Source organism: Acomys minous (genome assembly GCF_964271855.1).
Source record: "Acomys minous genome assembly, chromosome: 8".
Taxonomy (NCBI): domain Eukaryota; kingdom Metazoa; phylum Chordata; class Mammalia; order Rodentia; family Muridae; genus Acomys; species Acomys minous.
The window spans coordinates 45,973,910-46,000,578 of NC_140489.1; the positions used below are offsets into that span (position 1 = coordinate 45,973,910).

At 43.1% G+C, this 26,669-nt stretch overlaps 1 protein-coding gene across 1 annotated transcript in view; it reads right to left on the bottom strand.

Annotated features, from left to right (window-relative positions):
- Window positions 1-12,932: 12,932 nt before the first annotated feature.
- ARID4A (AT-rich interaction domain 4A) overlaps window positions 12,933-26,669 on the bottom strand; it is a 75,967-nt gene continuing 62,230 nt past the window's right edge. Inside the window, exons 20-24 of the mRNA XM_084792333.1 lie at window positions 25,269-26,399; window positions 25,014-25,118; window positions 20,237-20,443; window positions 19,029-19,175; window positions 12,933-13,911 (exon numbers count right to left, since the gene is read on the bottom strand). Coding sequence (XP_084648459.1) covers window positions 13,808-13,911; window positions 19,029-19,175; window positions 20,237-20,443; window positions 25,014-25,118; window positions 25,269-26,399 — 1,694 coding nt within the window. The 3' untranslated portion in view covers window positions 12,933-13,807. The remainder of the gene's footprint in view (window positions 13,912-19,028; window positions 19,176-20,236; window positions 20,444-25,013; window positions 25,119-25,268; window positions 26,400-26,669) is intronic.

Sequence of the window (26,669 nt, forward strand, 5' to 3'; positions counted from 1 at the left end):
AGCTTCAGTTGGCCCCAAGTCAACTCAGCCTATCCTGGTCACTGCGAGCCAGCCTACTTTCCTGGGTCCTGCGTGGTGCACTCGCAATCCGAGTTTCCCACTCACCATAACTCAGTAGAGGGAAAGGATTCTCAAGTATTCTAGGAGAAAACAAGCAAACAAAATAGCTATTTTGGCAGTGCTTTTCTGTTTGATGTTTGCTTTATTCAGCAAACACAACAAAAGCAGACAAATTTTGTCCCAAAGACCATAACCCAGATAAAGACATTAAAAAACTAAATTTTGTTGAGTTTCATTTTGTTTTTCAGAGGCAGGGCTTCTCTCTAGCCCTGGACGTCCTGGAACTTTCTCTATAAAATAGGGCTGCTCTAGCCTCCGACTCCTAAGTGCTGGGATTAAAGGCATTTGCCGCAACTCCCAGCTTAAATTTGATTTTTCTTTTTAATTTATTTTATATGAATGCATGTTTTGCCTATATTTATGTATGTGTGCCACATGCCTGCCCTGCAGAGATCAGAAGAAGGTGTCTGATCTGGAGTTACCATGTAAGCTACCATGTGGGTGCTGGGAAACCCTGGTCCTCTGCAAAGCTACAAGTGCTCCAAACCACTGAGATATCTGTTTGAATTTTTCTTTTCTTTTTCTGTTTTGGTTTTTCAAGACAGGATTTCTCATGCAGGACAGGCTGTCCTGGACTCACCTTAGAGACCAGGCTGGTCTCGAACTCACAGCGATCTATCTGCCTCTGCCTCCCAAGTGCTGGGGTTAAAGGCATGCGCCACCATGCCCCGGCCTGTTTTAATTTTTCAACAGTGTCCATGTAGCTCATGATGGCCTAAAACTCTCTATTCTCCTGCCTCAGGTTCCAGAGTACTTAAATAATTTTTGTTGTAGGTTATTCCACTGTTATTTATTACCTCGCTACATTCCTCAGGAAGGAATCCCAGGACTGGCCAAAGTTCAGATACCACCAAAATCCAATTTGGTGAACCAATGAGTTTTAATGGAGTTACTTACAGGAATACAGATGAGGAGTTTTTTGTTGTTGTTGTTGTTGTTTTTTTTTTTTTTTGAGACAGGGTTTCTCTGTGTACCCTTGGCTGTCCTGGGCTCACCTTGGAGACCAGGCTGAACTCAAACTCACAGCAATCCACCTACCTCTGCCTCCCGAGTGCTGGGATTAAAGGCGTGCGCCACCACCTCCCAGCTAGATGAGTGGTTCTTAAAGGAGCAGAAATGACTCAAAGGCAGTTGCATCACCTAGGCCCACCTCAGCATGGGGGAGGGCTCACAAAAGCTGAGAACTTGGAGCCCCTTGCAGCCTACAGGCAGCTCAGGAGGTGGGAGTGTCCTTCCCAGCTGACTCAGTTGGTCTGAACTTCTTTCAGGCAGCTGGTTTGGTCTCAGGCTCTTATTTGCAGTTCAGCTTCTGTCTGAGGGGGATGTAGTAAAAGGTTCTTTCAAAACTCAGTTATGTGTGGCGCACACCTTTAATCCCAGCACTCGGGAGGCAGAGGCAGGCGGATCACTGTGAGTTCAAGGCCAGCCTAATCTACAAATCGAGCCCAAGACAGCCAAGGCTACACAGAGACCCTGTCTTGAAACAACAACACGCCCCCCAAAAAAACCAAAAACCAAAACAAAACAAAACAAAAAACTCAGTTATGTGAGCCGGGGCACCCCTGTAATCCAAGCACTCAGGAAGCAGAGGCAGGAGGATCTCTGTGAGCTCCAGGCCAGCCTGGTCTACAAAGTGAGTTCAGGACAGCCATGGCTACACAGAGAGACCCTGTCTCAAAAAGCAAACAAAACAAAACAAAATACCAAAAATCTGTTATGTTATACAAACATGTTTTTGTTTTAATCTAGGTGTGGGATATGAGGTATTTGTATTAAGGCTGCCTGTAGCTTCTACCACCACACACTGCCCACAATATACTGGGGGGCTTCACTTCCACTGATCTCTAGGGTGAGTATAAGAGAGTGGGGTGGGGCCAGAGATGCGTTCACATGGAAGTGAACAGTGACATAAAAGTAGTGGCAACTACCCCAGAAGTGAGAAATAAACAGCATCACCTAAATTGAAATTACCAGAGACCATGAAGAAAATGGCCAGAAAGACTCAGGCAAGTCTCTGGTAAGAACGGGTATTTTAGGCCGGGCGTGGTGGCGCACGCCTTTAATCCCAGCACTCGGGAGGCAGAGGCAGGAGGATCGCTGTGAGTTCAAGGCCAGCCTGGTCTACAAAGCGAGCCCAGGACAGCCAAGGCTACACAGAGAAACCCTGTCTCAAAAAAAAAAAAAAAAAAAAAAAAAAAAGAACGGGTATTTTGGGGCCTGGAGAGATGGCTCTGTGGTTAAGAGCACTGACTGCTCTTCCAGAGGACCTGGGTTCAATTCCCAGCACCCACATGGCAGCACACAACTGTCCGTAACTCCAAGATTTAACACACTCACACTGACTTACATGCAGGCAAAACACCAATGCATGGAACATAAAAATAAATAAAATTAAACAAACAAACAAACAAATGGGTATTTCATCTCAGGTTACCGGTGACAATAACCCCTTATAAAGCTGTGGTCATTGTGAAACTGAGATTGTGTTTATGGTAGTTCTACAAGGAACAGTAGCTGTCACTTTTAAACAGCTCTAGGAAAATGGCTGATAAACAATACACTGCATATATTTAAAGTACACGACTAGTTAGGCTGTGGCATTATACAACCTGAAATGACCATTAAAGCCAGAACAGTGATTATTATAAAAGCCACGTGAAGTGTGCCACCTCCTCAGTCCTGGCACTGGGAATCTGTGTCTTTCTTCAGTTCAGTGGTTCTCAGCCTGTGGGTAGCATTAGAAAATACAAATATTTACATTATGATCCATAATAGCAAAATTACAGTTATAAAGTAGCAATGAAATAATTTTATGGTTGGGGGTCACCACAGCATGAGAAATATCAGGGCTGCAGCATCAGGAAAGTTGAGGACCTCTGCATTAGTTCTTGAGTGATCTAACCAGAACTTTATCAATGTTACGTACTTTCTCAAGGATCTGGTGGCACTTTTTAATTCTTTGTGAATTTCATTTCCCATTTGTTTTCCTGTCCCTCCATATCTGCCCTCTGCCCTTGCAACCTCCCAAAATGAAAACAAAATATAAAAAATTTAAAAAATGATACCAATGAAAAGAAATCTCACCATGGAAGCTGCAGTGTGTCACAGTGTGCCCCACGGTGTACTCTTTTGTCCACACATCTTTACTTTGCCAATGTTCGTTGCAATGAGGCATTGGTCCAGTTTGAGGTCTCTGGCTTCTGCTACACCATCAATACCGGACATCTCCTGGATGTCCTGTTGTTGCTCTGTGTCATGGAGATGCTGCAGCTTTGGATCTGCAGGACACGCCCCTTCAGGAGCTCCAGCAGTTCACAGGTGGGGTAGACGTTGGGGTGGGCCAACTCCGAATCCTGGATGCGGGCCTGGGCGGCAGCTGAGTTGGTCAGCCTGCCAGTTCTCCCGTACCCAGGGTGGGGAGCAAGGGAGGATGGACCCAGCTCTGCACAGCCCTGAGACATCAACACGGTCCCAGGCCAGTGAAGTCTGCATAGTCTTTGGTGGTTAACATGGATGACAGCAACTCAGGACCACGCTCCTACCAGATGCTGCAGGGCCATAGAGCCATGGACTCAGACATGACCCTCAGCGGCAGCATGGGCCAGGACCTCACCGTGGCCTCGGGTGGCATTGCAGGCTACTCACCATCAGGCTGTTCGTCACTATCTTTGTATCTCCAGCTGCGCCTCACTTCATAGCGCGCACACTCTTGTGGTTTGTTCTCTCCCACGTCTCTACCACTTCCTTGCTCATCTTAGTGGTGCCTGGGCCCTCTGGGTGTTTACCATCCTTTTCAGGCAGCAGACAGCGGCATCTGCGTGTGCTCCCGACCCAGGCAAAAGTCCCCAATTTATTTCTGAAGTCTAGTATTGTCACATTTTCCCCCATTCTGTTAAACCGTGACTCTGCAATAGTAGTCTATGACACACAAAAAGCACTCTATTGATATGTTGGATGAGTGCTGCCAGGGGAAACAAAAAGTACTGACTTCTGCAAATAAGGTCCTTTTATTACTACCAGTCGGTTGTGGACATCAACAGTTTGTATGTCTTCTATACCAAAACTTCAGTAAGATTAACTATAACCCAAGGCCAGGCGATGATGGTGCACGCCTTTAATCTCTGTGACCAGGAAGCAGAGAGAGGTGGGTCTCTGAGTTCAGGACAGCTTGGTCTACAAAGCGAGTTCCAGGACAGCCAGGGCTACACAGAGAAACCCAGTCTCAAAAAAAAACAAAAAACAAAAAACAAAAAACAAAAACCCACAAAAAAAAAAAAAAAAAAAAAAAAAGGAAAAAAGAAAGAAAGAAGAAACAATTAGCTATAATCCTACTGAATGACAAATACCTGAGGTAGTGGCCACTGATACGCTACAGGGTTCATTACTGGCTGCACCTTGTCCACGTTAAGAACTGCTGCGGAAGAAATTCCTAACAGTGGAGGATTTTGACAAGAGTGCATGTGCATGCTAAATATCAGCAAGATTATTGGCAAAGTGCCCTCCACAGATACCCTTCTACATGTATGCTCCCGTCGTCACTGAAGAGATTAAAAAAAAAAATGATTGCTGGGCGTGGTGGCACACGACTTTAATCCCAGCACTCGGGAGGCAGAGGCAGGAGGATCGCTGTGAGTTCGAGGCCAGCCTGGTCTACAAAGTGAGTCCAGGAAGGCCAAGGCTCCACAGAGAAACCCTGTCTTGAAAAACCAAAAAAAAAAAAAAAAAGAAAAGAAAAAAAAAAAGAAAAGAAAAAAAAATGCCACTGAGATTTCTGCATACCCTTTGACCTATTAATTCCAGTTTCATGAATTTATGCTAATAGACTTTATGCAATTGGTGGCTAAGACAGGTAAACATGGGAAGTAAGACACCTAAAAATAGATTAAGCAATATGCTGCACCGTGGGGTAAGAAGTAGCCACTTAATGTGGGGTAACTGCCTACTACCACAGAACGGTGTTCACAGGAGACAGCGGACTGAGAACAGCCTGCTTCCAGACCAGTGACAGAGGCTGAAGTGGTGTGTCCAGCAGGGTGGCCCTGTCTGCACCGCTGGGTCCCTTCTGGTGGTTGCTGGCTCCTGAGCACCTTGAAAGTTCTATGGACACCAACCTAACCGGCTGGACGTTGCTCTAAGCTTGGACACTGCTGTCTCCTGTCTTACTGTGGTCCTATTCCATCAGACAACAAAGTCATGTTTTACAGTACAATGGAAGATGGAACTGCATGGTGCCGTGGGCTGGAACCAACTTTGGGACCAATAATGCAGTGTGCTTTGTATAATGACCTCAGCGGTTCCTCCGAGTTCCCTGACCTGTCAAACTGGGAATGTGGAGGTTACGTGAATATGTATCAAGTCAGACAGCACTTCTGTGATTTTCATTATATGGAAGAAAGAAAATTAAAAACTAATGTAAAAAAACGTAGTTGATGTTTAAAACAACTTCTTTACATTTGCTTATTTGTGTGTAGTTGTGCACATGCAGGAGTCAAGGGCAGAGATGCTGGTTCTCTTGTTCACCACATGAATTTCAGGGATAAAACTCAAGTTGTCAGGCTTGCTGGCAAGCTCTTTTACCTGTGGTATGCCTAGACTGCAAGATCTCTAAAGACCACTCAGGAGCCATTTCCAATGCAAGTGCATAAGGGTCTTTTATTCAAGCCAGGGCAGGGACTCCCTCCCCTCCCTGACGCAGTGGATTGGGAGTGAGAGAACCAATCTTAGACAAAGTGTGGTTTTTATAGGTTTTAGACCAAGAAATGGGTTTTACAGCATATGAATGGAATGCATTCAAACAGACAGACATATCTGTCCCTCATTGGCTCTTGTTACATGCCAGATCGTTTGCAGTCAGTCAGTTTGACCAGCAGAGAGTATATTTGGACTCTGGATACTTTCCCAGAGTGAGCTAATTGCCTGTTGCTAGAGGAATTATCTAAGGAATGCAAGACTGGGGTACAAGAGTTTTCTGTATGACCCAGTTTATAAAAAGGTTATTTCTTAAAAGGAAATGTATCAGTGTTAGTACATATTTAATTTATAGTTTACAGAAGTTTCCTTTAAGTCACTAGTAATCTGTATTGACTGTAAATGACATAAATAATACAAATGGGTCTTTTTACTTAATGGAGTCTCTTTTTCAAAGTGAAGTTAGTCAGGTTCCAATCCTGTTGAGCCATTTCACTGGACCTTATTGATGTCCCTCAGAGGTTAGTGCGCTTTTAATAAACTTTGGCTTATTGTTGTTGTTGTTGTTATTATTATTATTATTATTATTATTATTGGACCTTATTGATGTTCCTCAGAGGTTAATACGCTTTTAATAAACTCTGGTTTTATTATTATTATTATTATTATTATTATTATTATTATTATTATTATTATTATTATTATTATTATTATTGGACCTTATTGATGTCCCTCAGAGTGTGCTTTTAATACACTTTGGCTTATTATTGTTGTTGTTGTTGTTATTATTATTACCTAGTAAAAGACATGAAAACAAATCAATAGGGACTGAAGACAGGATGGTTGCTGGGGTTGTTGGCCAACAGCCTTGAATCAAGTTCAGTGAGAGCCCAGGTAGATCTCAAAGGAATAAAGCAGACAAAGCAGGGCACAGGCCGATTCTGGCCTCTGTTCACATATCCGTATGTGCACACATACCTCCGTATACATATGCATACACTCCACACATATACAAAAGAAGACAAAGCCAATGACTGCAAAACAACGAATCCAACTACTACTTAATGACAGCACAGGCACTACTCCCTGCTTTTCCAGTGTTCTGATCCTTAGAGGGTGCTGGCCTACCAAACTGTCTTCGCTAAGAATACAAGCCACAGAGCCTAGACAGTGGCACAGGACGGTCTCTGTCAGTTTGAGACTAGCCGAAGTTCTAAAGCACAGGCAGTTCAATGGTTAAGGTCATACCTGAAGTTCTAAAGCACAGGCAGTTCAATGGTTAAGGTCATACCTAGTGAACGTCGTATGTGATACCCAGGTGACAGAAGGCACATATGAACAACAGCTGAGCCAGTGGAGTGCTGGTGGGGTTGAGAGATGGAGAGCAGGGGATGAGGGAGGGGAAAGAGTGTGCACAGACATGAGCGCATGCTTTACGCCAGCTTTTATAGGACTTGCCTTATGGAAAACACCTTAATCCACAAACAGATAAATTGTCAATGAGGACGGCCCAGCCATGTGGAAGGATTCCACTTGGTCAGTGTCCTGAGCACTGGAATTACAGGCTTATACCAACACATGTGGCTTTCGGTGCCACCTGTCACCACTTCATGGGAGAATTGATTTCAGCATCAATTTTGGTTGTGGCCATTCACAGTATAGCAACAATGAAGGATAAATGAGAACAGCATCAGCATTCAGCTTATCAAATTTTACTGTCACACTGCTTTAGTCGTGTGTGTGTGTGTGTGTGTGTGTGTGTGTGTGTGTGTGTGTGTGTGTGTTGTGTACGTACTTGACAGTGCATGCACATGTGGGCTAAGGGGCAGGGAAATACCTTCTTTGTGCTTTTCTTTTTGCTTCAGAGAAAACCATTACCTTGAAATTGTCATTTTTTTCTTAAGTATATATAATTTTTTTGAGACGAGTTTTAGATAGATCAGGTTGTGTATGGATAGCAGGCATGTACCACTCTTTATGATTATATCCACAAAATCAATGTATTTTGAGTATCCAAATTTTACAAAAACTATGCGTTTTAGACAGTTCGACAACACTTGCTCTTCGTACTCACTTGCTTGTGAAGTTTAATCCACTTGTTATATTAAGCTCCTTTACTTATTTTTAACTGTTCTGTAGTATTGGCTCATTTATATATTCACTTACTAATGGGCATTTGAGAGGTTCTCTTGGGGATGAGAATGTGGTTTAGTGGCAGAGAATATGGCCAGCATGCACAAGGCCTTACGGCCCAATCCCTAGCAAAGGAAAAAAAAAATTGTATTTACCTTTACATCCCAATCATAGTCCGCTCCCTCCTCTCCTTTGGATCCCACCCTCCCTCTTCCTCTATCTCCCAGAAAAGGGGAGCACCCCCACCTACCCTATCAGGACTGAGCACATCCTCTACCACTCTAGCCTGGCAAGGGAGCACCACCATGCAAGAAAGTCCTTGTTGACACAGACCCTGCTCCCCTTACTAGGGGACCCGCATGAAGACCAAGCTGCCCATCAGGGACAAGAGTTTGTAAACAGCCTGTGAATCTCCTTGAACACAAAGCAAGTCCAGGACAGCCAAGGCTACACAGGGAAACCCTGTCTCGAAAAACCAACCAACCAACCAACCAACCAACAAACAAACAAAAAGCACAGCAAACCATTACTATTAAAATAGCAAAACAGCCAGGTGTGGTGACACACACCTTTAACCACAGCACTCAGGAGGAAGAGGTAGATCTCTCTTTGAGTTCGAGGCCAGCCTTCTACAAAGCAGGTTCCAGGCCAGCCAGGGTTACACAGAGAAACTCTCTCAAAAAACCAAAGAGGGCGGGGATGGCAAAAGCAGCACTACAATTACCATCCCAATTTAACAGTAACACAACCCCCCCCAATACCCCACATTCTTGGAAATGCAAGAATGTCAGATTACCTGAGAGTCTTACTTGTAGCTATCTACCCCAGAACCAGGAAATGCATCCACACAGAAGAGATGTGCACAGGATGACAGGTATGTCATTCATTTACAAAGACTTGTCTCTGAGAAGTGCATGTTTTACTGTGGAGTAGCTTCGGCAAGGGATGAAGAGTGACACCTCTGGAAGGCAGGTAACAGGTTGGTGACAGGGTACCCCACCACATCCCCACGTCTCACAACATAACGACTCCATCAGAGACAGCGCCTATTATGGGAACAGTGCTGCTTCTAAAAGTCAAGTGTGGCTTGCTGTGTGTGTCTTCCGTGGAAACCAAGAGAAATTTCAGCAATGTAATCTTGTCCACAAGAGACCATAAAAAGGTCTCCTGGAGGACAGTAACACAGAGAAGAAGAACAAGATGGCTTTCAGGTAAAATACAGGGTACCTCATTAACTCCGTTTGCAATAAGCAGCATGGTTTTTGGCATGGGATGTATTTACATCAGGAAATTATTTGTCTGAAATTCAAATTTAAGAGTATCTCCTATTTTTATGTTTACTCTAGTGACTTAAAAATTAATTACATTTATGCATTCATTTACTGTTTATGGAGGTCAAAATCAGAGTGTCTTCTCTCTTTCCACCATGTGGTATTGAACTCAGGTCATCAGGCTTGGCGGCAAGCACCTTCACCCGCTGAGCCAGCGAGGCAGCCTCTCTCTGGCAACGCTTAGCAGACAGGACTCTGAACTCAGATTAACTGGTGGGATGTAGTTTAAGAAGAAAGCCAATTAATCATACATATACTCATTTATTATATACATAAAGTTCCTGAAGCTTCACAACAGAGCTTTTCAGATGAATTTTGCATGATACAGAGTATAAAATGAACACAGCTTCATAATTATGTTAATTACAAATATCAAAATTATAAATATTCTTCTTAATTCTGTTTTAAAAGATGCGTAATGGGTCTCTACAGGTAACAAGTATCTTGTGCTTCTCAACATGGAAAATATCATTAGGATTTGAGAAAAAAAAAAAAAAACAGCCGAAGGACCGAGTGTAGGGTGCACACCTGGAGTCCCCAATCTCAGAGGTGGGTTATTCTGAATTCCAGGCCAGTCTGGAACTACACACGAGACCCAGTCTCAGGAGGTGCTAAATACCACAACCAACTGTGCTGGGCAAAGCACTGAACACACATTTGCTGGACACGCCTTCTGAGTGCAAACCCTATCCCCTGCTGTGCAACCCTCTGCCAAGTGCTGTTAGGCGCTGTCTTCCTGTCATGAGTAAAACTGTGTTATGCAGCCACATGAGAATGATGAGGGAAGGAAGGGTAAAAAAGGAGAGTAAGAAAGGGTTAACCGGCAATTCGGTCATGATGTGAGTCTACTTTAATTCATACCATAGAGTTGGTATAGGAAGAGCCCTAAAGATCTTTAATGTCTGGTTTTCTATACAAAGATATATATATATTTAAAGCAACTGAATAATTTTTTTCTTTGATTTAATTTAACTAGTAACTTTGACTACTCTGGGTTAGAGGCTGGGCTAGAACTGTGAGGTCCACCCACAACCAAGGAACACCGAAGGAGGCAGCTGTCCAGAAGAGAACAAGGCACGCGCACAAGGCAAGCTGTGAGCTCAAACAGAAGAGACCGGGAAGCTACCGGAAGTGAAAGAGGGTGATGTTCTGTGGGCTCAAAAGTCAGCAAAAGCTTCCGTGGCACAATGGTTGGGTCAGCTCTGAGTGCTCAGGGATGACAGTGGAGAAGTGAGCAAAGGGCAAGCAGCACAGGCGGGAGATGCAGGGCAGGAGCAGTGCTGCGGGCGTGGCCAGATGCTGTCTCAGGCTGGTCCTACCTTGACAAGGTTCTCCTAATGCCTCCTCCCTCACCTGCTTAGAACACTGTATTATCTACATTGCTCCCCTCCCCCCCCCCCCATCCCCAGCTTATTCCTCTTCCTCGCTGGGACCCAGTTTAGCTGACATTTTCTCTTCAAAGCCAGCCCAGACTATTCCTGTCTCAGCACTAGTCTTAGCAACTGTATCTCCAGATGCTTACCATACCTGCAGTCTTAGTACTTGGCCGACTGAGGCTCGAGGCCATCCTGGGCTATGTAGTAAATTCTGGACTAGCCTGGGCTAGAGTAAAACCTTGTCTCAAAACTCGGAACTTAAAAAACAAACAAACAAGAACTAATAAGGTTTAGCGAGGTACAATAGCGCATGCCTGTCACCCCAGCATCTGAGAGGCAGGAGAGTCAGAAGGCCTGCCTCGGCTACAGTCATTTCAAAATCAGTCTGGCCTGCACAAGACCCTGCCTCAAAAGGCCAAAGGAAAAAAAAAACTTTAATTAAAAAGGGTAATTGTTTGATGTCTACCCTACTTGATCTTACACACTGCAGGAAGAAGGAAGCTCTCTGTCCCGCGCACTCATGTGGCTGAGTCTTAGCATCATGATGAATGCCTGATACACAGAAGATACTCCATAAGTTACTAAAGAATCAGTTCTGCTAATACTTTTTTGCAGGATGGTAAATGCAGCATTGAATATTTGACAGGTATGTTAAATTATAGGACTCACAAGAAAAAACACGGAAGCAAATTAATTCATGTGGATTTCCATGGCATAAGCCTTTTTTTCTTTTTTCTTTTTTTTTGGTGGTGGTGGTTTTTTTTGAGACAAGGTTTCTCTGTGTAGCTTTGGTTGTCTTAGACTCACTTTGTAGACCAGGCTGGCCTCGAACTCAGAGATCCACCTGCTTCTGCCTCCCAGAGTCCTTGGATTACAGGCATGTGCCACTGCACCCAGCGACTTAAGCCAATTTTATATAACATAGAAACCTATATAATGTTTGAATACTTTGATTGTATAGAGAGTATATTCCTTTTTTATATAATATCTTTATACTTTTACTTCTTAGTCACATGCAATATGCAATAATCTACTCAAAGTTTAGGTAAACTCAAAATAAGCCCAATATTTGAACACCTAATCAATACTCCACATTTTCCCCTAGTCTTCTAATAAAATGATTTAGATATTATCTATGTTTATATTTAGTGAATATGTAATTTAGCTATCTGTGGCTACATCCCAATACTTTGGTACCAAATTTCTACCAGATTTCTATTAAGAGGGACAGTATTCAAACTAATGAGTTATCTCAGATTTATCAAATTGCTCATGAAGAAAATCACTAACATATCTAAAGTTGCTTTCTAGTTCCAATTAGTTTTGAGTGACACTTTTTTCAATTTTATAATTAAGTACTAGAAGTATTTTAAAAATTGAAGAATATATTGAAATGATTAGCTTTATAGAATCTAATTTTCCAACTATAAGTTACTGTATTTAGAAATACCAGTCACTTAAAAGAAAACTGGAAATGTAAAGCCTATGGTTAAGCCACGCCCACTGGGCTCCTTTTTATTTTACATTGAAATACTTCTGCTTTGCAAAGAAAGGACAGGAAAGCTCATATTACAGGAGTACTTTTTCTTTTAATTCTCTGAGAAAAGGGAGGAAATCTGAGTCACAAGTTCACAATTGGGCAAAATGAAGTTGAGAAACAGTGATTTCAGGATTGCTCGGCCATTGCAGTGCGCAGTGCCTCCGTCTGCCGCCATCTGCAGCCCCCAGGCCCTCACGCTACAGCAGATGAAACACAGAAAAGGAGGCTTCAAAACAACCCCTTTTAATATACAAACATGAATTTAAAAATTGTTTTTTAAAAAAATCACCTTTTTTACATAATGTATATGCAAAACTGCTTTAAATACATGATTTTGAAAGGATTATTTACAAATGTATCAGTCTGTGGAACAATTCACAGACAAGGCATACATAGTGGCTTTACTTAACTGTTTGTTGCATCTCGACTTTGGGAGATATAAATTTATTCGGCAGTACAGCAAACATAAAAACTGTGACAAAGCATCTTAAGGGCAACCAAAAATTTGATCCTCAAAACAGTTTAAATACGAGGACTGCCAAAGTTTCTAAACAAGGACATACTCGAGTGATCCAGACGCCCACTTACAGCTGAGACAGACCCCCAGCATACATGGCTGCGATGCAGCCCCTGCAGAAGGAACAGCTGACAACTATTGCCATCCAAAGAGTAAATTAACCTAAAATTTTCTTTTTTTCAATTTTATTAATATTTTAAAAAATACATAAAAATACAACCATCCAATGTCTGAATAAATATATTTAACAAGTTGCAAGATAATACCTTATTTTACACAAAATTTTCAGCTTTAGAAATCTTGTTAAATAACTTCATTGTTGTTATATATTTCATTTTCGTATTTTTGTAACAAAATAAAAACTCTGAAATTACATAGAAAAAAGACAAAATATTTTTGTCAAGGGATAAGATAGTCCACTGAAAACTTATTCACAATTCCACTGTAAACATTAATAAACATGAAAATATTTGCATAATTGTGTGCTCAAAAGTCCTATAAAAAGTGGAAGACTTATTACAACTGCAGTTTTCAGTCAACTACACTTCCTTTCACAATTTATTTTGTCCCATTTACACTTTTAAACCTGGGCACACTGCTGAACATATACTTTGGCAGTTCTACATAGCAAGTGCTTCCACAAAAATTGAAATAAAAAAATCAATAATAATAATAAAAAGAACAACACAAAAATAAGCCCCCTACTCACCAAGTGTTCACATACAGCTCAATAGAGTGCAGCAGTGACTATTCAGTGGATAATATTCGGATGTTTATCATGTGCACTCACACTTGTCTATGATTTCTAGAACACCTGAAAGCTTTATTATACAAATTCAAATTTGCTAAGTGCCCTTTTTTTCTCTATCACAAAAAAAGGAAAAGAATACAGAAGAAAAATTATGACCAGTATGGCAGGCCGCCTAACCTTCAATTATTAATAAGCTTATTTTTGCAACAATAAAAAAGAAGAGAGGAAGGTATAGATAAATCCTGGAAAATATACAGGATATACTTAGCTGAGTGCTTTTGTGGCTGTATTTCAGGGTTTGGGAATTTATGTCCACGGCAGCAGACTGCTGGAAGGTGGAGAAAGCGATCATCACCTGCACTCTACAGCAAGCACATTTTGGGGCGGAGAGGATGAGGAGGGACTCATTCCAGTGTCTGAGGAAGCAGACGACATAGAAGCTCCTGCAAGCGACACTGTGGAACCAACACAACCAGGTTAGTTTAGGAAACAGTTACACAAAGATAACCTAAAATTGATGCTAAATTAGAAGTTTTTTGAGACAGTTTCACATAGCCCAGGCTAGATGAATCATGGTATGTAGCCAAGGATGACCCTGAATTATGATTCTCTTGCCTCTACCCACCAAGTGCTAGGATTACAGGCATGCTCCACTACACCTGGCTGAAACTACATTTTGTTGTTGTTGTTGTTAAGTCAGGGTTTTTCTGTGTAGCCTTGGCTGTCCTAGACTCGCTTTGTGAGACCAGGCTGGCCTTGAACTCACAGAGATCCGCCTGCCTCCACCTATCAGCGCCCTGGGATTGCAGGCATCCTCTACCAGCTGCAGCTAGCTTCTTACCATCCATTCACTTTAACCACAGGCCAATTAGATGCTTCACAAAAGAGTAACAAGTTGTCAGCAAGTACTCTGCTTGTTCTTCTGAGTAAAGCCAGCTTTTGGCCATTTAAGGGATTTAACAGTTCAGAAAAGCTATCACAAGGCTGGGAGTGGGTGAGGAGTGCAGTAGCCAGTGTGCTTAACATGCACAGCTCCTGGGTTCCATATGCAGCACTGCAAACAAAATGAAGTCTAAACGAAGCCAGACATTACAAAATGTAAGCATTTAAAATTTTTTACTTACTTTTATCTTGGGTGCACTGGTGTTGTGCCTGCATGTATATCTATCTCTGTGACAGTGTCAGATCTTTAGAGTTACAGATAGAGCCAGGCATGGTGGCGCACGCCTATAATCCCAGCACTCAGGAGGCAGAGGCAGGTGGATCACTGTGAGTTCGAGGCCAGCCTGGTCTACAAAGCGGGTCCAGGACAGCCAAGGCTACACAGAGAAACCCTGTCTCGAAAAACCAAAATATATATAAAATAAATAAATAAATAAATAAATAGAGTTACAGACAGTTGGGAGCTGCCATGTGGGTGCAGGAATTTGAACCCAGGTCCTCTGGAAGAACAGTCAGTGCCCTTAACCGCTGAGCCCCACACTCACTTTCTTTCTGTTTTCTGAGCCAGGGTTCCTCTGTATGTGCTGTATGTGATTCCTGGCTGTCCTGGAATCACTCTGTAGACCAAGCTGGCTTCAAACTCATAGAGATCCACCTGCCTCTTCCTCTCTGAGTGCTTGGATTACAGGTGTGTGCCACCGCACCAAGCTCTTTTTTTGTTTTAAAGGCAGTCTTAAGTAGCCCAGGCTAGCCTTGAGCCAGCTACCTAGCTCAGACATCTCTTGAATTCTTGATCCTCCTGCTTCCATCTCCCAAATGCTAATTACTGGTGTGATGAGCCTCCATGACCAGCTTTAAATTTTTAGTATATTTTTGTGCTTTTAAAAAAAAAAGTGGGTTTTTTTTTCTTCTGGGGATGGGGTGTTCTTTTCTCTTTTTCTGCTTCTGAGTCTGTCTTCACACATAGGTTTTAAAAATATCTGGTCATATGGCTTCCACACATAGCAAAGGGCCATAATAAGCCATGTCTGAGCTTTGGAGCTTTCAATGTGGTCAAGACATGTGACTTGCCAGGGTCTTGCTTTCTGGTTCCAAAGCATCCAAATGTTGGTTTCTAGAGTAGACTATTGGTTTAGGCACAGTTAGTTTCTCCTCCTCTCTGCCAGGAATGAGCACACTTGGGCATGGTTCTCAAGAGTGAGAAGATCACAAAGCTAGGTGTGGTGGCACATGCCTTTAATCCTAGTGGAGGCAAAGGCAGCTGAATCTCTGTGAGTTTGAGGCCAACCTGGTCTAGAGTCCAGGACAGCCAGGGTTACACAGAGAAACCCTGTCTCAAAAAAAAAAAAAAAAAAAAAGAAAAAGAAAAGAAAAGACAGAAAGAAGTGGGAGGGTCACATCTTGGGTTGAAAAGGACCACCCGGTATTCAACTGTGATTTAACCCTACTCTATCAGCATTAACTATAGCTGGTGGCCCTGAGTCGCCAAAGCTGAATCTGTTCAGTTCCTGTTTCTTGCAGGTGGGGAGAGGTGAACCTTTCTTTAGAGGGTAGACATGATGATCCAATTTCTCATTCCAGTTTCAACCAATTTTTCAGCTCGGCCTCACCCCCAACCTGGGAGCTTTTCTGCAGTTACAAGGTGTCAACTGACTTCCTTGTTTTTTGAACTGCAAGATCATGTGGCCGTGCTGTTTTATGGCTAGGAGAGCACAGCAGTCTAGCTGCTGCTCACAGCTTCCTACACATACAGGGCTTGGTTCTGTGTCTTAGTTTTTTTGAGACAGAATCTATGTAGTCCAGGCTGGCCTTGAACTTGGTAGAGATCCTGATTCTGCCTCCTGAAAGCTGAGATTACAGGCGCGCGCGCGCGCACACACACACACACACACACACACACACACACACACACATTCCTAGCTTCCAAAGACACGATGTTGACATGCCCTTTTGTGGTGTAGGGGGTCTTGCATGCTTTTCTTATTCCATAGCCCAGGCTAACCCAGGCTGACCTCAGCCTCACCACTCTTGCTTCCATGCAGAGTGCTAGAAATACATCTAACATGCTGATACTTTCTTTTCTGTTGTGGTAAATGTTTCATTTCCTTTCTCCCGTGGATAATGAGGCTTTTTAAAAAAATAAAGAACCATTTATCCATGCACCCCTTTTTATGAACACCTGGTTAATACACTAGGGTTTTATACTTCAAAACAGTAAAGTAAAGAACTCTGTGCCGTTCTCCTTGGCTACAGGCTTATGGATCTCTCTGGGTCTGTAGGCTATACCTAGAAATAGCACAGAATGCTGTATTCCTCTTCCGTTTCTGCAGGTATCACCCTCAGGCCCAAGAGAGAGGACGGGTGGACAGCAGGTCCACAGAGACAGACCTATGCAAGCCCGTTAAGATCCCACAGGAAGCCATGTGTTCCTGACGCTAGACATGGAATGACAGGCTTCAGTGCTCGCTCTAAGGAGTCTGGCCCTCGCTTTGGCTCCATCATTCCTCTCTGAGTCCTCACTCCTCCCTTTTGTAATAGGAATGGTTACTCTACACCATCTATGTTGGAAGTATAAAAAAAAATTTTTTTTAAAGCAGGCTCAGAGCTCAGAAGAGTTTTGTGTCTTGGTAGGGACCTGCTGTTAGGCTTCTGAATAATAATGAGACGGCTGGGTCTGTGGAACGTAGTGGAGATGGAATGAGTGCACCTTGACTAGAAGTGCACATAAGCCTCTTGGGTACCAGGTAGATCGCTGTGGTTAACGGGCTGTGCGTGGGGACAACTGACAAGGAGACTTTGATGGTTAATCTCAAAGGCCACTTGATTATGTTAGGAAATGCCTGGAAGATTAGTAAAGAAATCCTGTGTGTGTGTGTATGTGTCTGTGTTTCCGAAACAGCCCTGTTATGAGTGCTCTGACCTAGTCAATGGAGCATCCCCTCGAGAGAGAGTCATAAGATGCTCTTCTTGGGGTACAGGCACATCCTTGGGACTACACTTTGTCCTGATTCCTTCTTAGATTCTTTTAGTAAGAGCAATGCAAAAGTAGCCGGGCAGCGGTGGCGCACGCCTTTAATCCCAGCACTTGGGAGGCAGAAGCAGGTGAATCGCTGTGAGTCCAAGGCCAGCCTAGTCTATGAAGTGAGTTCAGGACAGGCAAGACTACACAGAGAGACCCTGTCTCAGAAAAACAAACAAACAAACAAAAAGAGTAATACAAAAGTAACTGATACAGGCACATTTGTTCTGCTACCAATAACACATAAATCCCCCATGCTATTTTCTCCAGCATTGGCCTTATCACCCTGGACACTATTTCTCCCTATAGTCACCCTGGTGAGTGGTCATCTCTCCTTGTTTTCATCCAATTACTAATGAGTTTAAGGCACAGAACCTGACTTCCTTTCCTGTTATTTTGGCAGAGCTTGGATATACACCATGTCCAATGTTTGACAGACTGTTGACTCTGCATTTTTTTTTTTTAAATCTGAGACAGGGTTTCTCTGTGTAACAGCTCTAGCTGTACTGAAACTTGCTCTGTAGACCATGGTGGCCTTGAACTCACAGAGATCCACCTGCCTCTGCCTCCCAAGTGCTGGGATTAAAGGTGTGTGCCACCATGCCCAGCATTTTTTTTTTTAAAGATTTATTTATTTAAGTGGAGAGTGAGGACTGACTTTCACACGAACTCTGGTGCCCCATATTTGACCATGTCCCCCTTAATGGGGAGACCTGCTGGCACTCAGAGGAAGGAAAGCAGGCTACCAAGAAGAGACTTGATACCCTATGAGTATAGGCAGGGGGAGGAGGTCCCCTTCAGTCACAGTCATAGGAGAGGGGAGTAGGGGGAAATCAGGAGGGAGGGAAGAATGGGAGGATACAAGGGATGGGATAACAATTGAGATGTAATATGAATGAATGAATAAAAAGGAAAAAATAATTATTTATTTATTATGTATACAGTGCTCTGCCTGCATGTACACCTGCAGGCTGGAAGAGGGCATTAAATCTCATTATAGATGGTTATGAGCCACCATGTGGTTGCTAGGAATTGAACTCAGGACCTCTGGAAAAGCTGACAGTGCTCTTAACCTCTGAGCCATCTCTCCAGCCTCAACTCTGTATTCTTAAGATTATTTCCAAGTAACCTAACTGTGAGGCTGGTTAATGTTGTGTAGGGCCCACACTGATAAGACCACAGTCCATGTCTCGTTCGTCACCTGCAGAGCCCCTGGCATGTGACACCTGCTCCTTAGTGCCTCTGAGCGCAATTAAACTGCCCTGTAGTTGTTTATGAATGATTTATGGTTCCAAATAAGTAATGCTGAAGATATCTAGGTCCATTCATTTATGTGAAGCTCAGAGTAACAAACATTGGGCAGTCAGTAAGTATTTGTTGGGCAGAGCATACCTTCCTGGAGAGCAACACGCTTAGTAAGTCACAGCTTGTTTAAAGTAGTTCATACTCCTTTCAAGGGTTAGCTCTGGTTAGCTCAGCTGCAGACACACCCACTCCCAACAACAGGAGAGAACTCTAACCCTAAAAGTAGCACCTACTGCACATACAGACTGACTATAAAATGACAGGGAGGGAATCTGAGAGTGAGGTGAGACACTCGAATAACGTTACCTTCTCTGTCTTTCTTTTTCAATCTTTTCCTCCGTCTGTCGATGGTTGCAACTTCAGACTTCAAAGACATGTAGTATTTTCTGATTTCCTGTAGTTTTTCTTGGAGAAAAGATATTCTTTCTGTACTGTTCATATTATCTAATTCATCTAAAAGAAAAGACAGAATTATTTTATTTTAAAACTTAGATTAACTCTATGAGAGCAAAGAAGACAATTCTATAAAAAGTCTAACTTACAAATCAGTAAAATATTTAGTTTATTATGACATACATAAGTTCTTTAACTCAAGAACAATTAAATTTATGATTAAGAGTTCTTTACCCCAAATATTCTATATTATACATGCATTACTCTAATCACAAAACATTAGAAACATTAAATATAAAGTCCTCTGACCTACACGTAATTAGTTGGGGTTTTTTGTTTGTTTGTTTGTTTGTTTTTGAGACAGGGTTTCTCTGTGTAGCCCCAGCTGTCCTGGAGCTCTCTGTTAGAACCCTGGCTGGTTTTAAATGTGTGTCAGCACCAGAGTGCTGGGTACTTCTATTTCACTGATTTATATACATCATATTTCATTATAAAGTCTGTGTAGAAACAAACGAACAAAACACCACCCCGCCCCCCAAAAATCAAGGGCAGTGGCACAGGGATTCCCAGCACTTGAGAGGCAGAGGCAGGCAGATCGCTGTGAGTTGAGGCCAGCCTGGTCTACAAAGTGAGTCCAGGATAGCTCTCAGAGAAACTCTGTCTTGAAAAACAAAAACAAACAAATAAACAAACTAAGTCTGGGTAGCCCAGGTTGTCCTCAAACTTAAGATCCTCATAAGTGCTGGGTTACAGGGTGAAACACACAATCAGTCCATGTTCTGTTTTTTAATTGAAGGATCTTGTCATATTTACCAAGTTAGTATTATCCAAATTTAAAAAAAAAAAAAAAAAAAGATTTACATACAACTGTAATGGAATGGCGACATAACATTTTAGTGATTATTAACATTATTCCAAATTGACATTTAAGAAATGTTACATTTACCAGGCTTGGCGGCTCACACCTATAATCCCAGCACTCGGGAGGCAGGGGCCAACCTGAACTACACAGTGACTTCCAGGAAAGCCAGGGCTACACAGAGAAACCTTGTCTCGAAAAACCAAAAACCAAAAACCAACCGAGCAACCCCACTTGGCAGCCCGGCTGCCGGTAGACTCACTGAGCTGGAAGCTCCACTTGTGTGTCCGCGGGGACGAGTTCGGGTGTTTTTCTCTGTGCTTCTCTTTCTCTCCGTCTTTGATGTGAGGTGAGGTTCTTGCAGGAGAGCGAGACAGCTTCTGCGGCTTGGGCAGACTGAGGTGCTTCACTGGTGTGCACTTACTCGAGCTGTCTATGGCAGGAAGATCCTCACTGTCGCTGCTTTGTCCTGTAATGGTAAGTTTACTCCAACTGTAAACCATGAAAAGCCTCAAATACCAAAATGCACCAAAGAAAGCAATTATATTTCTTGGTATCACACTGGTAAACATATACATACGTACATCAAGGATTACAATAGAAAAAGAGGGAAACATATGTCCATAAGTAAAAAAAAAACTGCTTTACAGTTGTGTATTATTGAATATTGCACAGGTTTTCTTTTTTCGTTGATTTTGATTTTTTTTTTTTTTTTTGGTTTTTCGAGACAGGGTTTCTCTATGTATCCTAGGCTGTCCTGGACTCACTTTAGTCGACCAGGCTGGTCTCGAACTCACAGCGATCTGCCTGCCTCTGCCTCCCGAGTGCTGGGATTAAAGGTGTGCACCACCACGCCCGGCTTTGATTTTGATTTTTTAAAGAATGAACTACAGCGTGGGTGAAATGGTTAAGCAGGTAAAGGCATTTGCTGCCAGGACTGGTGATCTGAGTCTGATCTGAAGTACACATTAAAAGGAGAGAAACAGGGTGGGGGTGAGGGCTGGAGAGATGGCTCAGCGGTTAAGAGCACTGTCTGCTCTTCCAAAGGACCCAGGTTCAATTCTCAGCATCCACATGGCAGCTCACACCTGTCTGTAACTCCAGTTCCAAAGCATCCGATACCTACACACTAATGCACATAAAAATAAATAAATCATTTTTTTAAAAAAGGAGAGAACGGGTTCCCACAAGGTGTCCTCTGACACACGTACACACACACTGTGGCACATGTGCCCTCCTTTCAAAATTAAAAGGAAAAAATTATGAGCTACAGTTCACAAGAGTAATGATAAAAGATCTAACATATTAGTAAGTGGAAAAACAGGGTTATGAAATTTTTTTTTATGTTGCTCCATGCACGCTGAAACAAAACATAGAAACAATTTAAAAGAAAGCCAACCCAAGTTAGGTTCATTGACGCAGGCCTGTAATCCCAGCACTCTGGGAGGCAGCAGCAGGCAGATCTCTGTGAGTTCAAGGCCAGTCTGGTCAACAAAGTTAGCTGAGGACAGTCCAGGGCTACAAGGTGAGTCCAGCCAAGGCTACACAGAGAAACCCTATCTGGAAAAACAAAAACAAAAAAACCTTTATTATTGTATGCAGCTGTGGAGCAGGGGCTTCAGGCCCATGCTGTGGAGGGCATGTGGAAGTCCTACCTCTAAGTGGGCTCTGGGGACCGAGCTCAGGTGGTTAGATTGCATGGTAAATGCTTTACCTGATGAACCATCTCACTGGCTTCCTATTGGGTCTGAGTTATAGGTTACATCCTGACTATTTGTCCTCAAAAGGGTTGGTTTGTATTGTTCTACCTGCAGACCCTGGAGTAAAGACCTTGATGTGGAAGGCCCACGTCTCCAGCTGTCAGGAGTCTAGGCCTGCCTTATCCTTAAAAGGGAGGGCAGGTGGGGGAGGGGGAAGCTCCCTTCGGTGGGAACCTCTATCTCTCTCTCTTTTTTTTTGAGACAGGGTTTCTCTTTGTAGCCTTAGCTGTCCTGGATTTGACTTATAAACCTGCCTGCCTCTGCCTCTTAATCTTAGTGCTCGGGTTACAGGTGTGCACCACGGCATCCAGTTTGGGGCAACTGGTCACAGTGTAAGATTGTCAAGAAGAGAAAAACGAACCCCTTGTGCTTAGCTCCTTTGACTTTTTTTATACAGGCCAGGGTTCCAGCCTAGGGACTAGTGCTGCCCACAGTGGGAGAGTCTTCCAGCCTCAATAACCGTATCAAGATAATGCCCCACAGGCAGGTCCGAGAGCAACCTAGCTAATCTCTGACAGCTGTGCGCAGGTTGGTCTATGTGAGTCTCGATCTTGTCACGTTGACAGTCAGCATTAGGCACCGCAGTCATGCACACCCCTATGCTTTGTTAGACATACTTCACTGAGTTCATCTCAGCCAAGGGGAAGGAAGATCAATCAATCTGTAGACTTGGTTTTGGGGTCACCATATTCCTATCTAGCTATTGACATCAGGAACTCACACAGATCGTATTTTCAGACCTCCACTTGGTGATCCACAGTAAACTTTTTTTTTTTTTTTTTGGTTTTTCGAGACAGGGTTTCTCTGTGTAGCCTGGGCTGTCCTGGACTCACTTTGTAGACCAGGCTGGCCTCGAACTCACAGCGATCCGCCCGCCTCTGCCTCCTGAGTCCTGGGATTAAAGGCGTGCGCCACCACGCCCGGCCTCCACAGTAAACTTTACAGCAAGAAGATCCGGGTGACAAGCCTGTACACACTCAGTGGCCATGCCCCTGAATTCTCCTCCAATCCAATGTATTTCCTCTTCTCATAGCATTCATGACTTTGCAGGCATTAGAAGCCGGTTACTGGGTAGGATATCCTCCAAGCTGAGTTTGCTGGCCCTGAGGTGTTGATTAGATCCGCATTATGCATTGTAGGAATTGTTTCAATTGTCTCGGAGGAGTACTGCCTCCTTCTGCTAACCTAGGCCTCGTCCTGGAAGCTTCTAGCCTCTGTCCACTCTAACCTAGGCCTAGAATGTTTTCAGCCTATGAGCCTTCTGCTTAATAAGCTCACCCTGTCTTGTTCTTTCTGAGCTCATAGCCGGCTGGTTTAACTCAGCTGTTCTGGCTCAAACTCCTCTCCCAGCTGACTTATTTGATCTTGCTTTTCTCTCAGCTTCTGAATTGCTCTGCTGGCCTCAAACCAACTCAGCAATCTAATAATCTTCTGGCTTCTTCTCATTCTCTGGCTCATTCTGTCTTCACCTGTGTCCAGCTTGTTCTCTCGCTCAACCTCCTCTCTCTGCACTGCTCATTACGTAGCTTTCCTCTCTCTTCTCGTGAGAGCTGGGCGTATCCTGACCTGTCTAATCGTTCTGCTTCATCACCTTTTCTGGCCCTCAATTAGACATTGCTTTCAAGCATGGGTGCTTCCCTCAACAAACTCTTTACCTTCACTGTTAGGCATTAAAAGTATGTATCACCACGCCTGGACCTAAGCTTTTCTTTATGTGATACTTGCTCTATACTAGGCTGGCCTTGAACTCAGATCTCTTTGTCTCTGTCTCCTGGATTAAAGACATGTTTATATTCCAGCTGGATCACACAGACCTAGAAGATCTTTGGATGTGATCTCTTGCCAGAGCAGCCATGTTCTGAATTAAATTCCTCTACAATGCATCTTTGATGGAACTCTCTCAGATGTTGCAATTCTTCTGTTGAATTCTGTCCAGTCGTACATGGTTTTAATTTGTTCCACTGCTATGTAGCTCAGGCTGGCTGCAAGTTTGCACTTTTCCTGCTTTGCTCCCTAAATCCTGGCCTTAAAGCATATGCTACCATGCCTAGCCATGAGATGATTGACTCTCATCACACTAGAGTGTGATTTATAAGCTATGAAATTATACTCATGCCCCTTGTAACTTCTAATTAGGTCTTATCCCCTACCACCCTCTTTTCCTTGGTCCTGAATCTATAGATGCAAACCACTTCTGACTGCAGAAACCTGAAACATAGTCTCCAAGTCCTTTGAGGTGTCTTTGTTCCTGTATGAACTCCATGGTCCTTTTACTAGGATATGTGCTATTTTACCTAAGGCATAGTCTAACAACAAACTTGTCAAAAATTAATCAGATTTATTTTGATGGTTTAATTTTATTCATAAAAAGTTTGTTTTTCATGTATCTAATCCATTCATGCCAGTTTATTGTTTTATTGATAAAAACTGACTTTACTTTTTAGGATGAAAGCTGGCTTAGGGGTTAAGAGCACTCACTGTTCTTGCCGAGGACCCAGGCTCAGTTCCCAGCACCCACAATCATTTGGAACTCTAGTTCCAGGGGATCAGGTACCCTCTTCTGAACAATGTGGAGAAAGGGCAGGTGTGTGGTGCATTCACGTACATGCAGCTAAAACATTCATATACATAAAATTAAATAAACATTTCTAGGCTATTTATAAATCCTGGCTAAAGGAGAATATTCTCAGTATAAATGCAAGTTTTGTACACTTTTAACACCACAACAAATTTTTTCTTTTCTTTAAGATTCTGAAATACCTACTATCCAACTGCTTTCCATTAAATAACAATTTTCTTTCTTATTTTCCTCTTCTTTTGGATTTTGGAGACACGGTTTCTCTGTGTAGCATTGGCTGTCTTAGAACTAGCTCTGTAGCCCAGGCTGGCCTCAAACTCATAGAGATTCGCCTGTCTCTGTCTCCCAAGTGCTGGGATTAAAAGCATGCGCCACCACAGCCCAGCTAAATAGTAATTTTAGCTGTTGCAGTTCAAAGTACAACTAATGGACACCTTTAGAATGAAATGAAGGAGGAGGCCAGGCTGGTGCAGTGGGGAAGAGCTCCTGCCATGCAAGCCTGAAGATCTGAGTTTGATCCCCAGAACCCACATAAAGATGGAAGGAGAGAAATGAGCGCATGAAACTGTTCTCTGATCTGCACATACACATGTGTATGCACACATATGTACACACACACACCATAAAAATAATGAAAAAATATTCTCAGAACATAACAAAGCTACTCCTTTTTTCGGCCTGACCCAATGCTGCACACTGACCTGCTCCATTCTTTTCACTTTTGGCTGCAGCACTTGTTCGCTTTGGGGTTCGCTTTTGCTTTTTTGCCATTAATCCACTATTTCCATCACTTGGCCTTTTCTGACCTGAAATAAAGGAAAAGAACAAACATGAAAACAAAACCAAAAGCAGAAGCAGACCAGTCCATGTACACAGCTGCCCACACCATTCCTCCCTCTTGTAAAGCCACGACAGTAAACATGCCATAGCTAGAACGCCCTTCTAGAAAGTCTTACCCTTCTCTCTGCTCTCTCTCTCTTGTGCAATTATACTACAGGCACCAGGGGCAACGCTGGCTTCAAAGCCGCTGGCTGACTCCCTCTCACAGAGGCCTTCTTGCGATTCTTCGGCAATGCTATCAACTTCAATCGTTACGTCACTCTCACTCTTTACACTTCGGGACTCGTCTTGGCTGAGAGTAAGTGGGGAAGCTACTGAGAAGCTTTGCTGTGCTACAGGAGGTAGGGCAGGCGGAACAGAAACCAGTGAGTTAGACTCCGAGCCTTCAACTAGCACATCCTCAATACTGGTCTTATCCTTCTCATCCAAATCATCCAAGTCTACCTCATGGCAAACCAAGGTTTCAGGCCCGATCAGAGGCATCACGTCCTCCTCTTCCTTGAGTGGCGTATGGACGGGTTCTTCAGCTGGACTGTCCAGTGGTTCACTGGCTACTTCCTGGATGCCCTGGTCTGGCTCTGCTCTCAGTGAGGGCATCCCTTCATTTTCTGTTTCAAAGTGCTGCCCCAAGTGTGAGCCTTTCATGCCCTCAGGCCCAGCGCCACCACTGGTCCTTTCTAGGGACACGCCAGTTGTGGCTTCCACTCCATTCTCAAGTCGGATTTTTTTCTCTGGTGATGACTGTCCCAGTATTTTCCGTTTCAACTTCTTTTCTTTCTCATATTGGTCAACTTCATCTTCGGTAGAAGAAAAGTTTTTACAGTCTAGAGAAGAAAACTCCAGGCTGTGAGTGTCCCCATGAGCTTCACTGCCTGCATCTTCCTGGCCGAATGATGAAATCTTTATAATTTCTAAAGAAAGGTCTCTTGACTTACTACGCCTTCCCTTTCCTTTAGGAGACTTTTCCACCTGTTTCTTAACTTCTTCTAATTGTTCCACTTTATTTCCAAAGACATGTACTATTGGATCACTGTCTTCCACCTCTGCCTTCAAGGGGTCTAAGGGCGGCACCTGAGTCCTGTCATTTTCTTTTAATATATGTACAATCTTTGGGTTTTCTTCATCTAGTTTGTCATCGTTTAAATTTTCATTTTTTTCAAATTCTTCTTTAGTATCAGGAGAAAGTTCTTCACTTATCGAGCTCTTCTCCAAAGGGTCCTCTGTTTCACTATCAGATGAACAAGAGTCTGCAAGAAGACAGTACATTGTGCAGATGGTTACATTAAATACCAATGTAATAGTTAAAATCCTCCAAAATATAAACATGATCCTTTATATACTTCTGAATTTCTATTTAAAATTTTTATATAAAATAAACCATAGCATCTGCTCTAAAATATAAGGGGGAGGGACTAAAATAAAAATATGTGAAGATATAGGATGTGGTGGCAAATGCCTTTAATCCCGGCAGAGGGACATGGATTTCTGACTTCGAGGCCAGCCTGGACTAGTGTGGG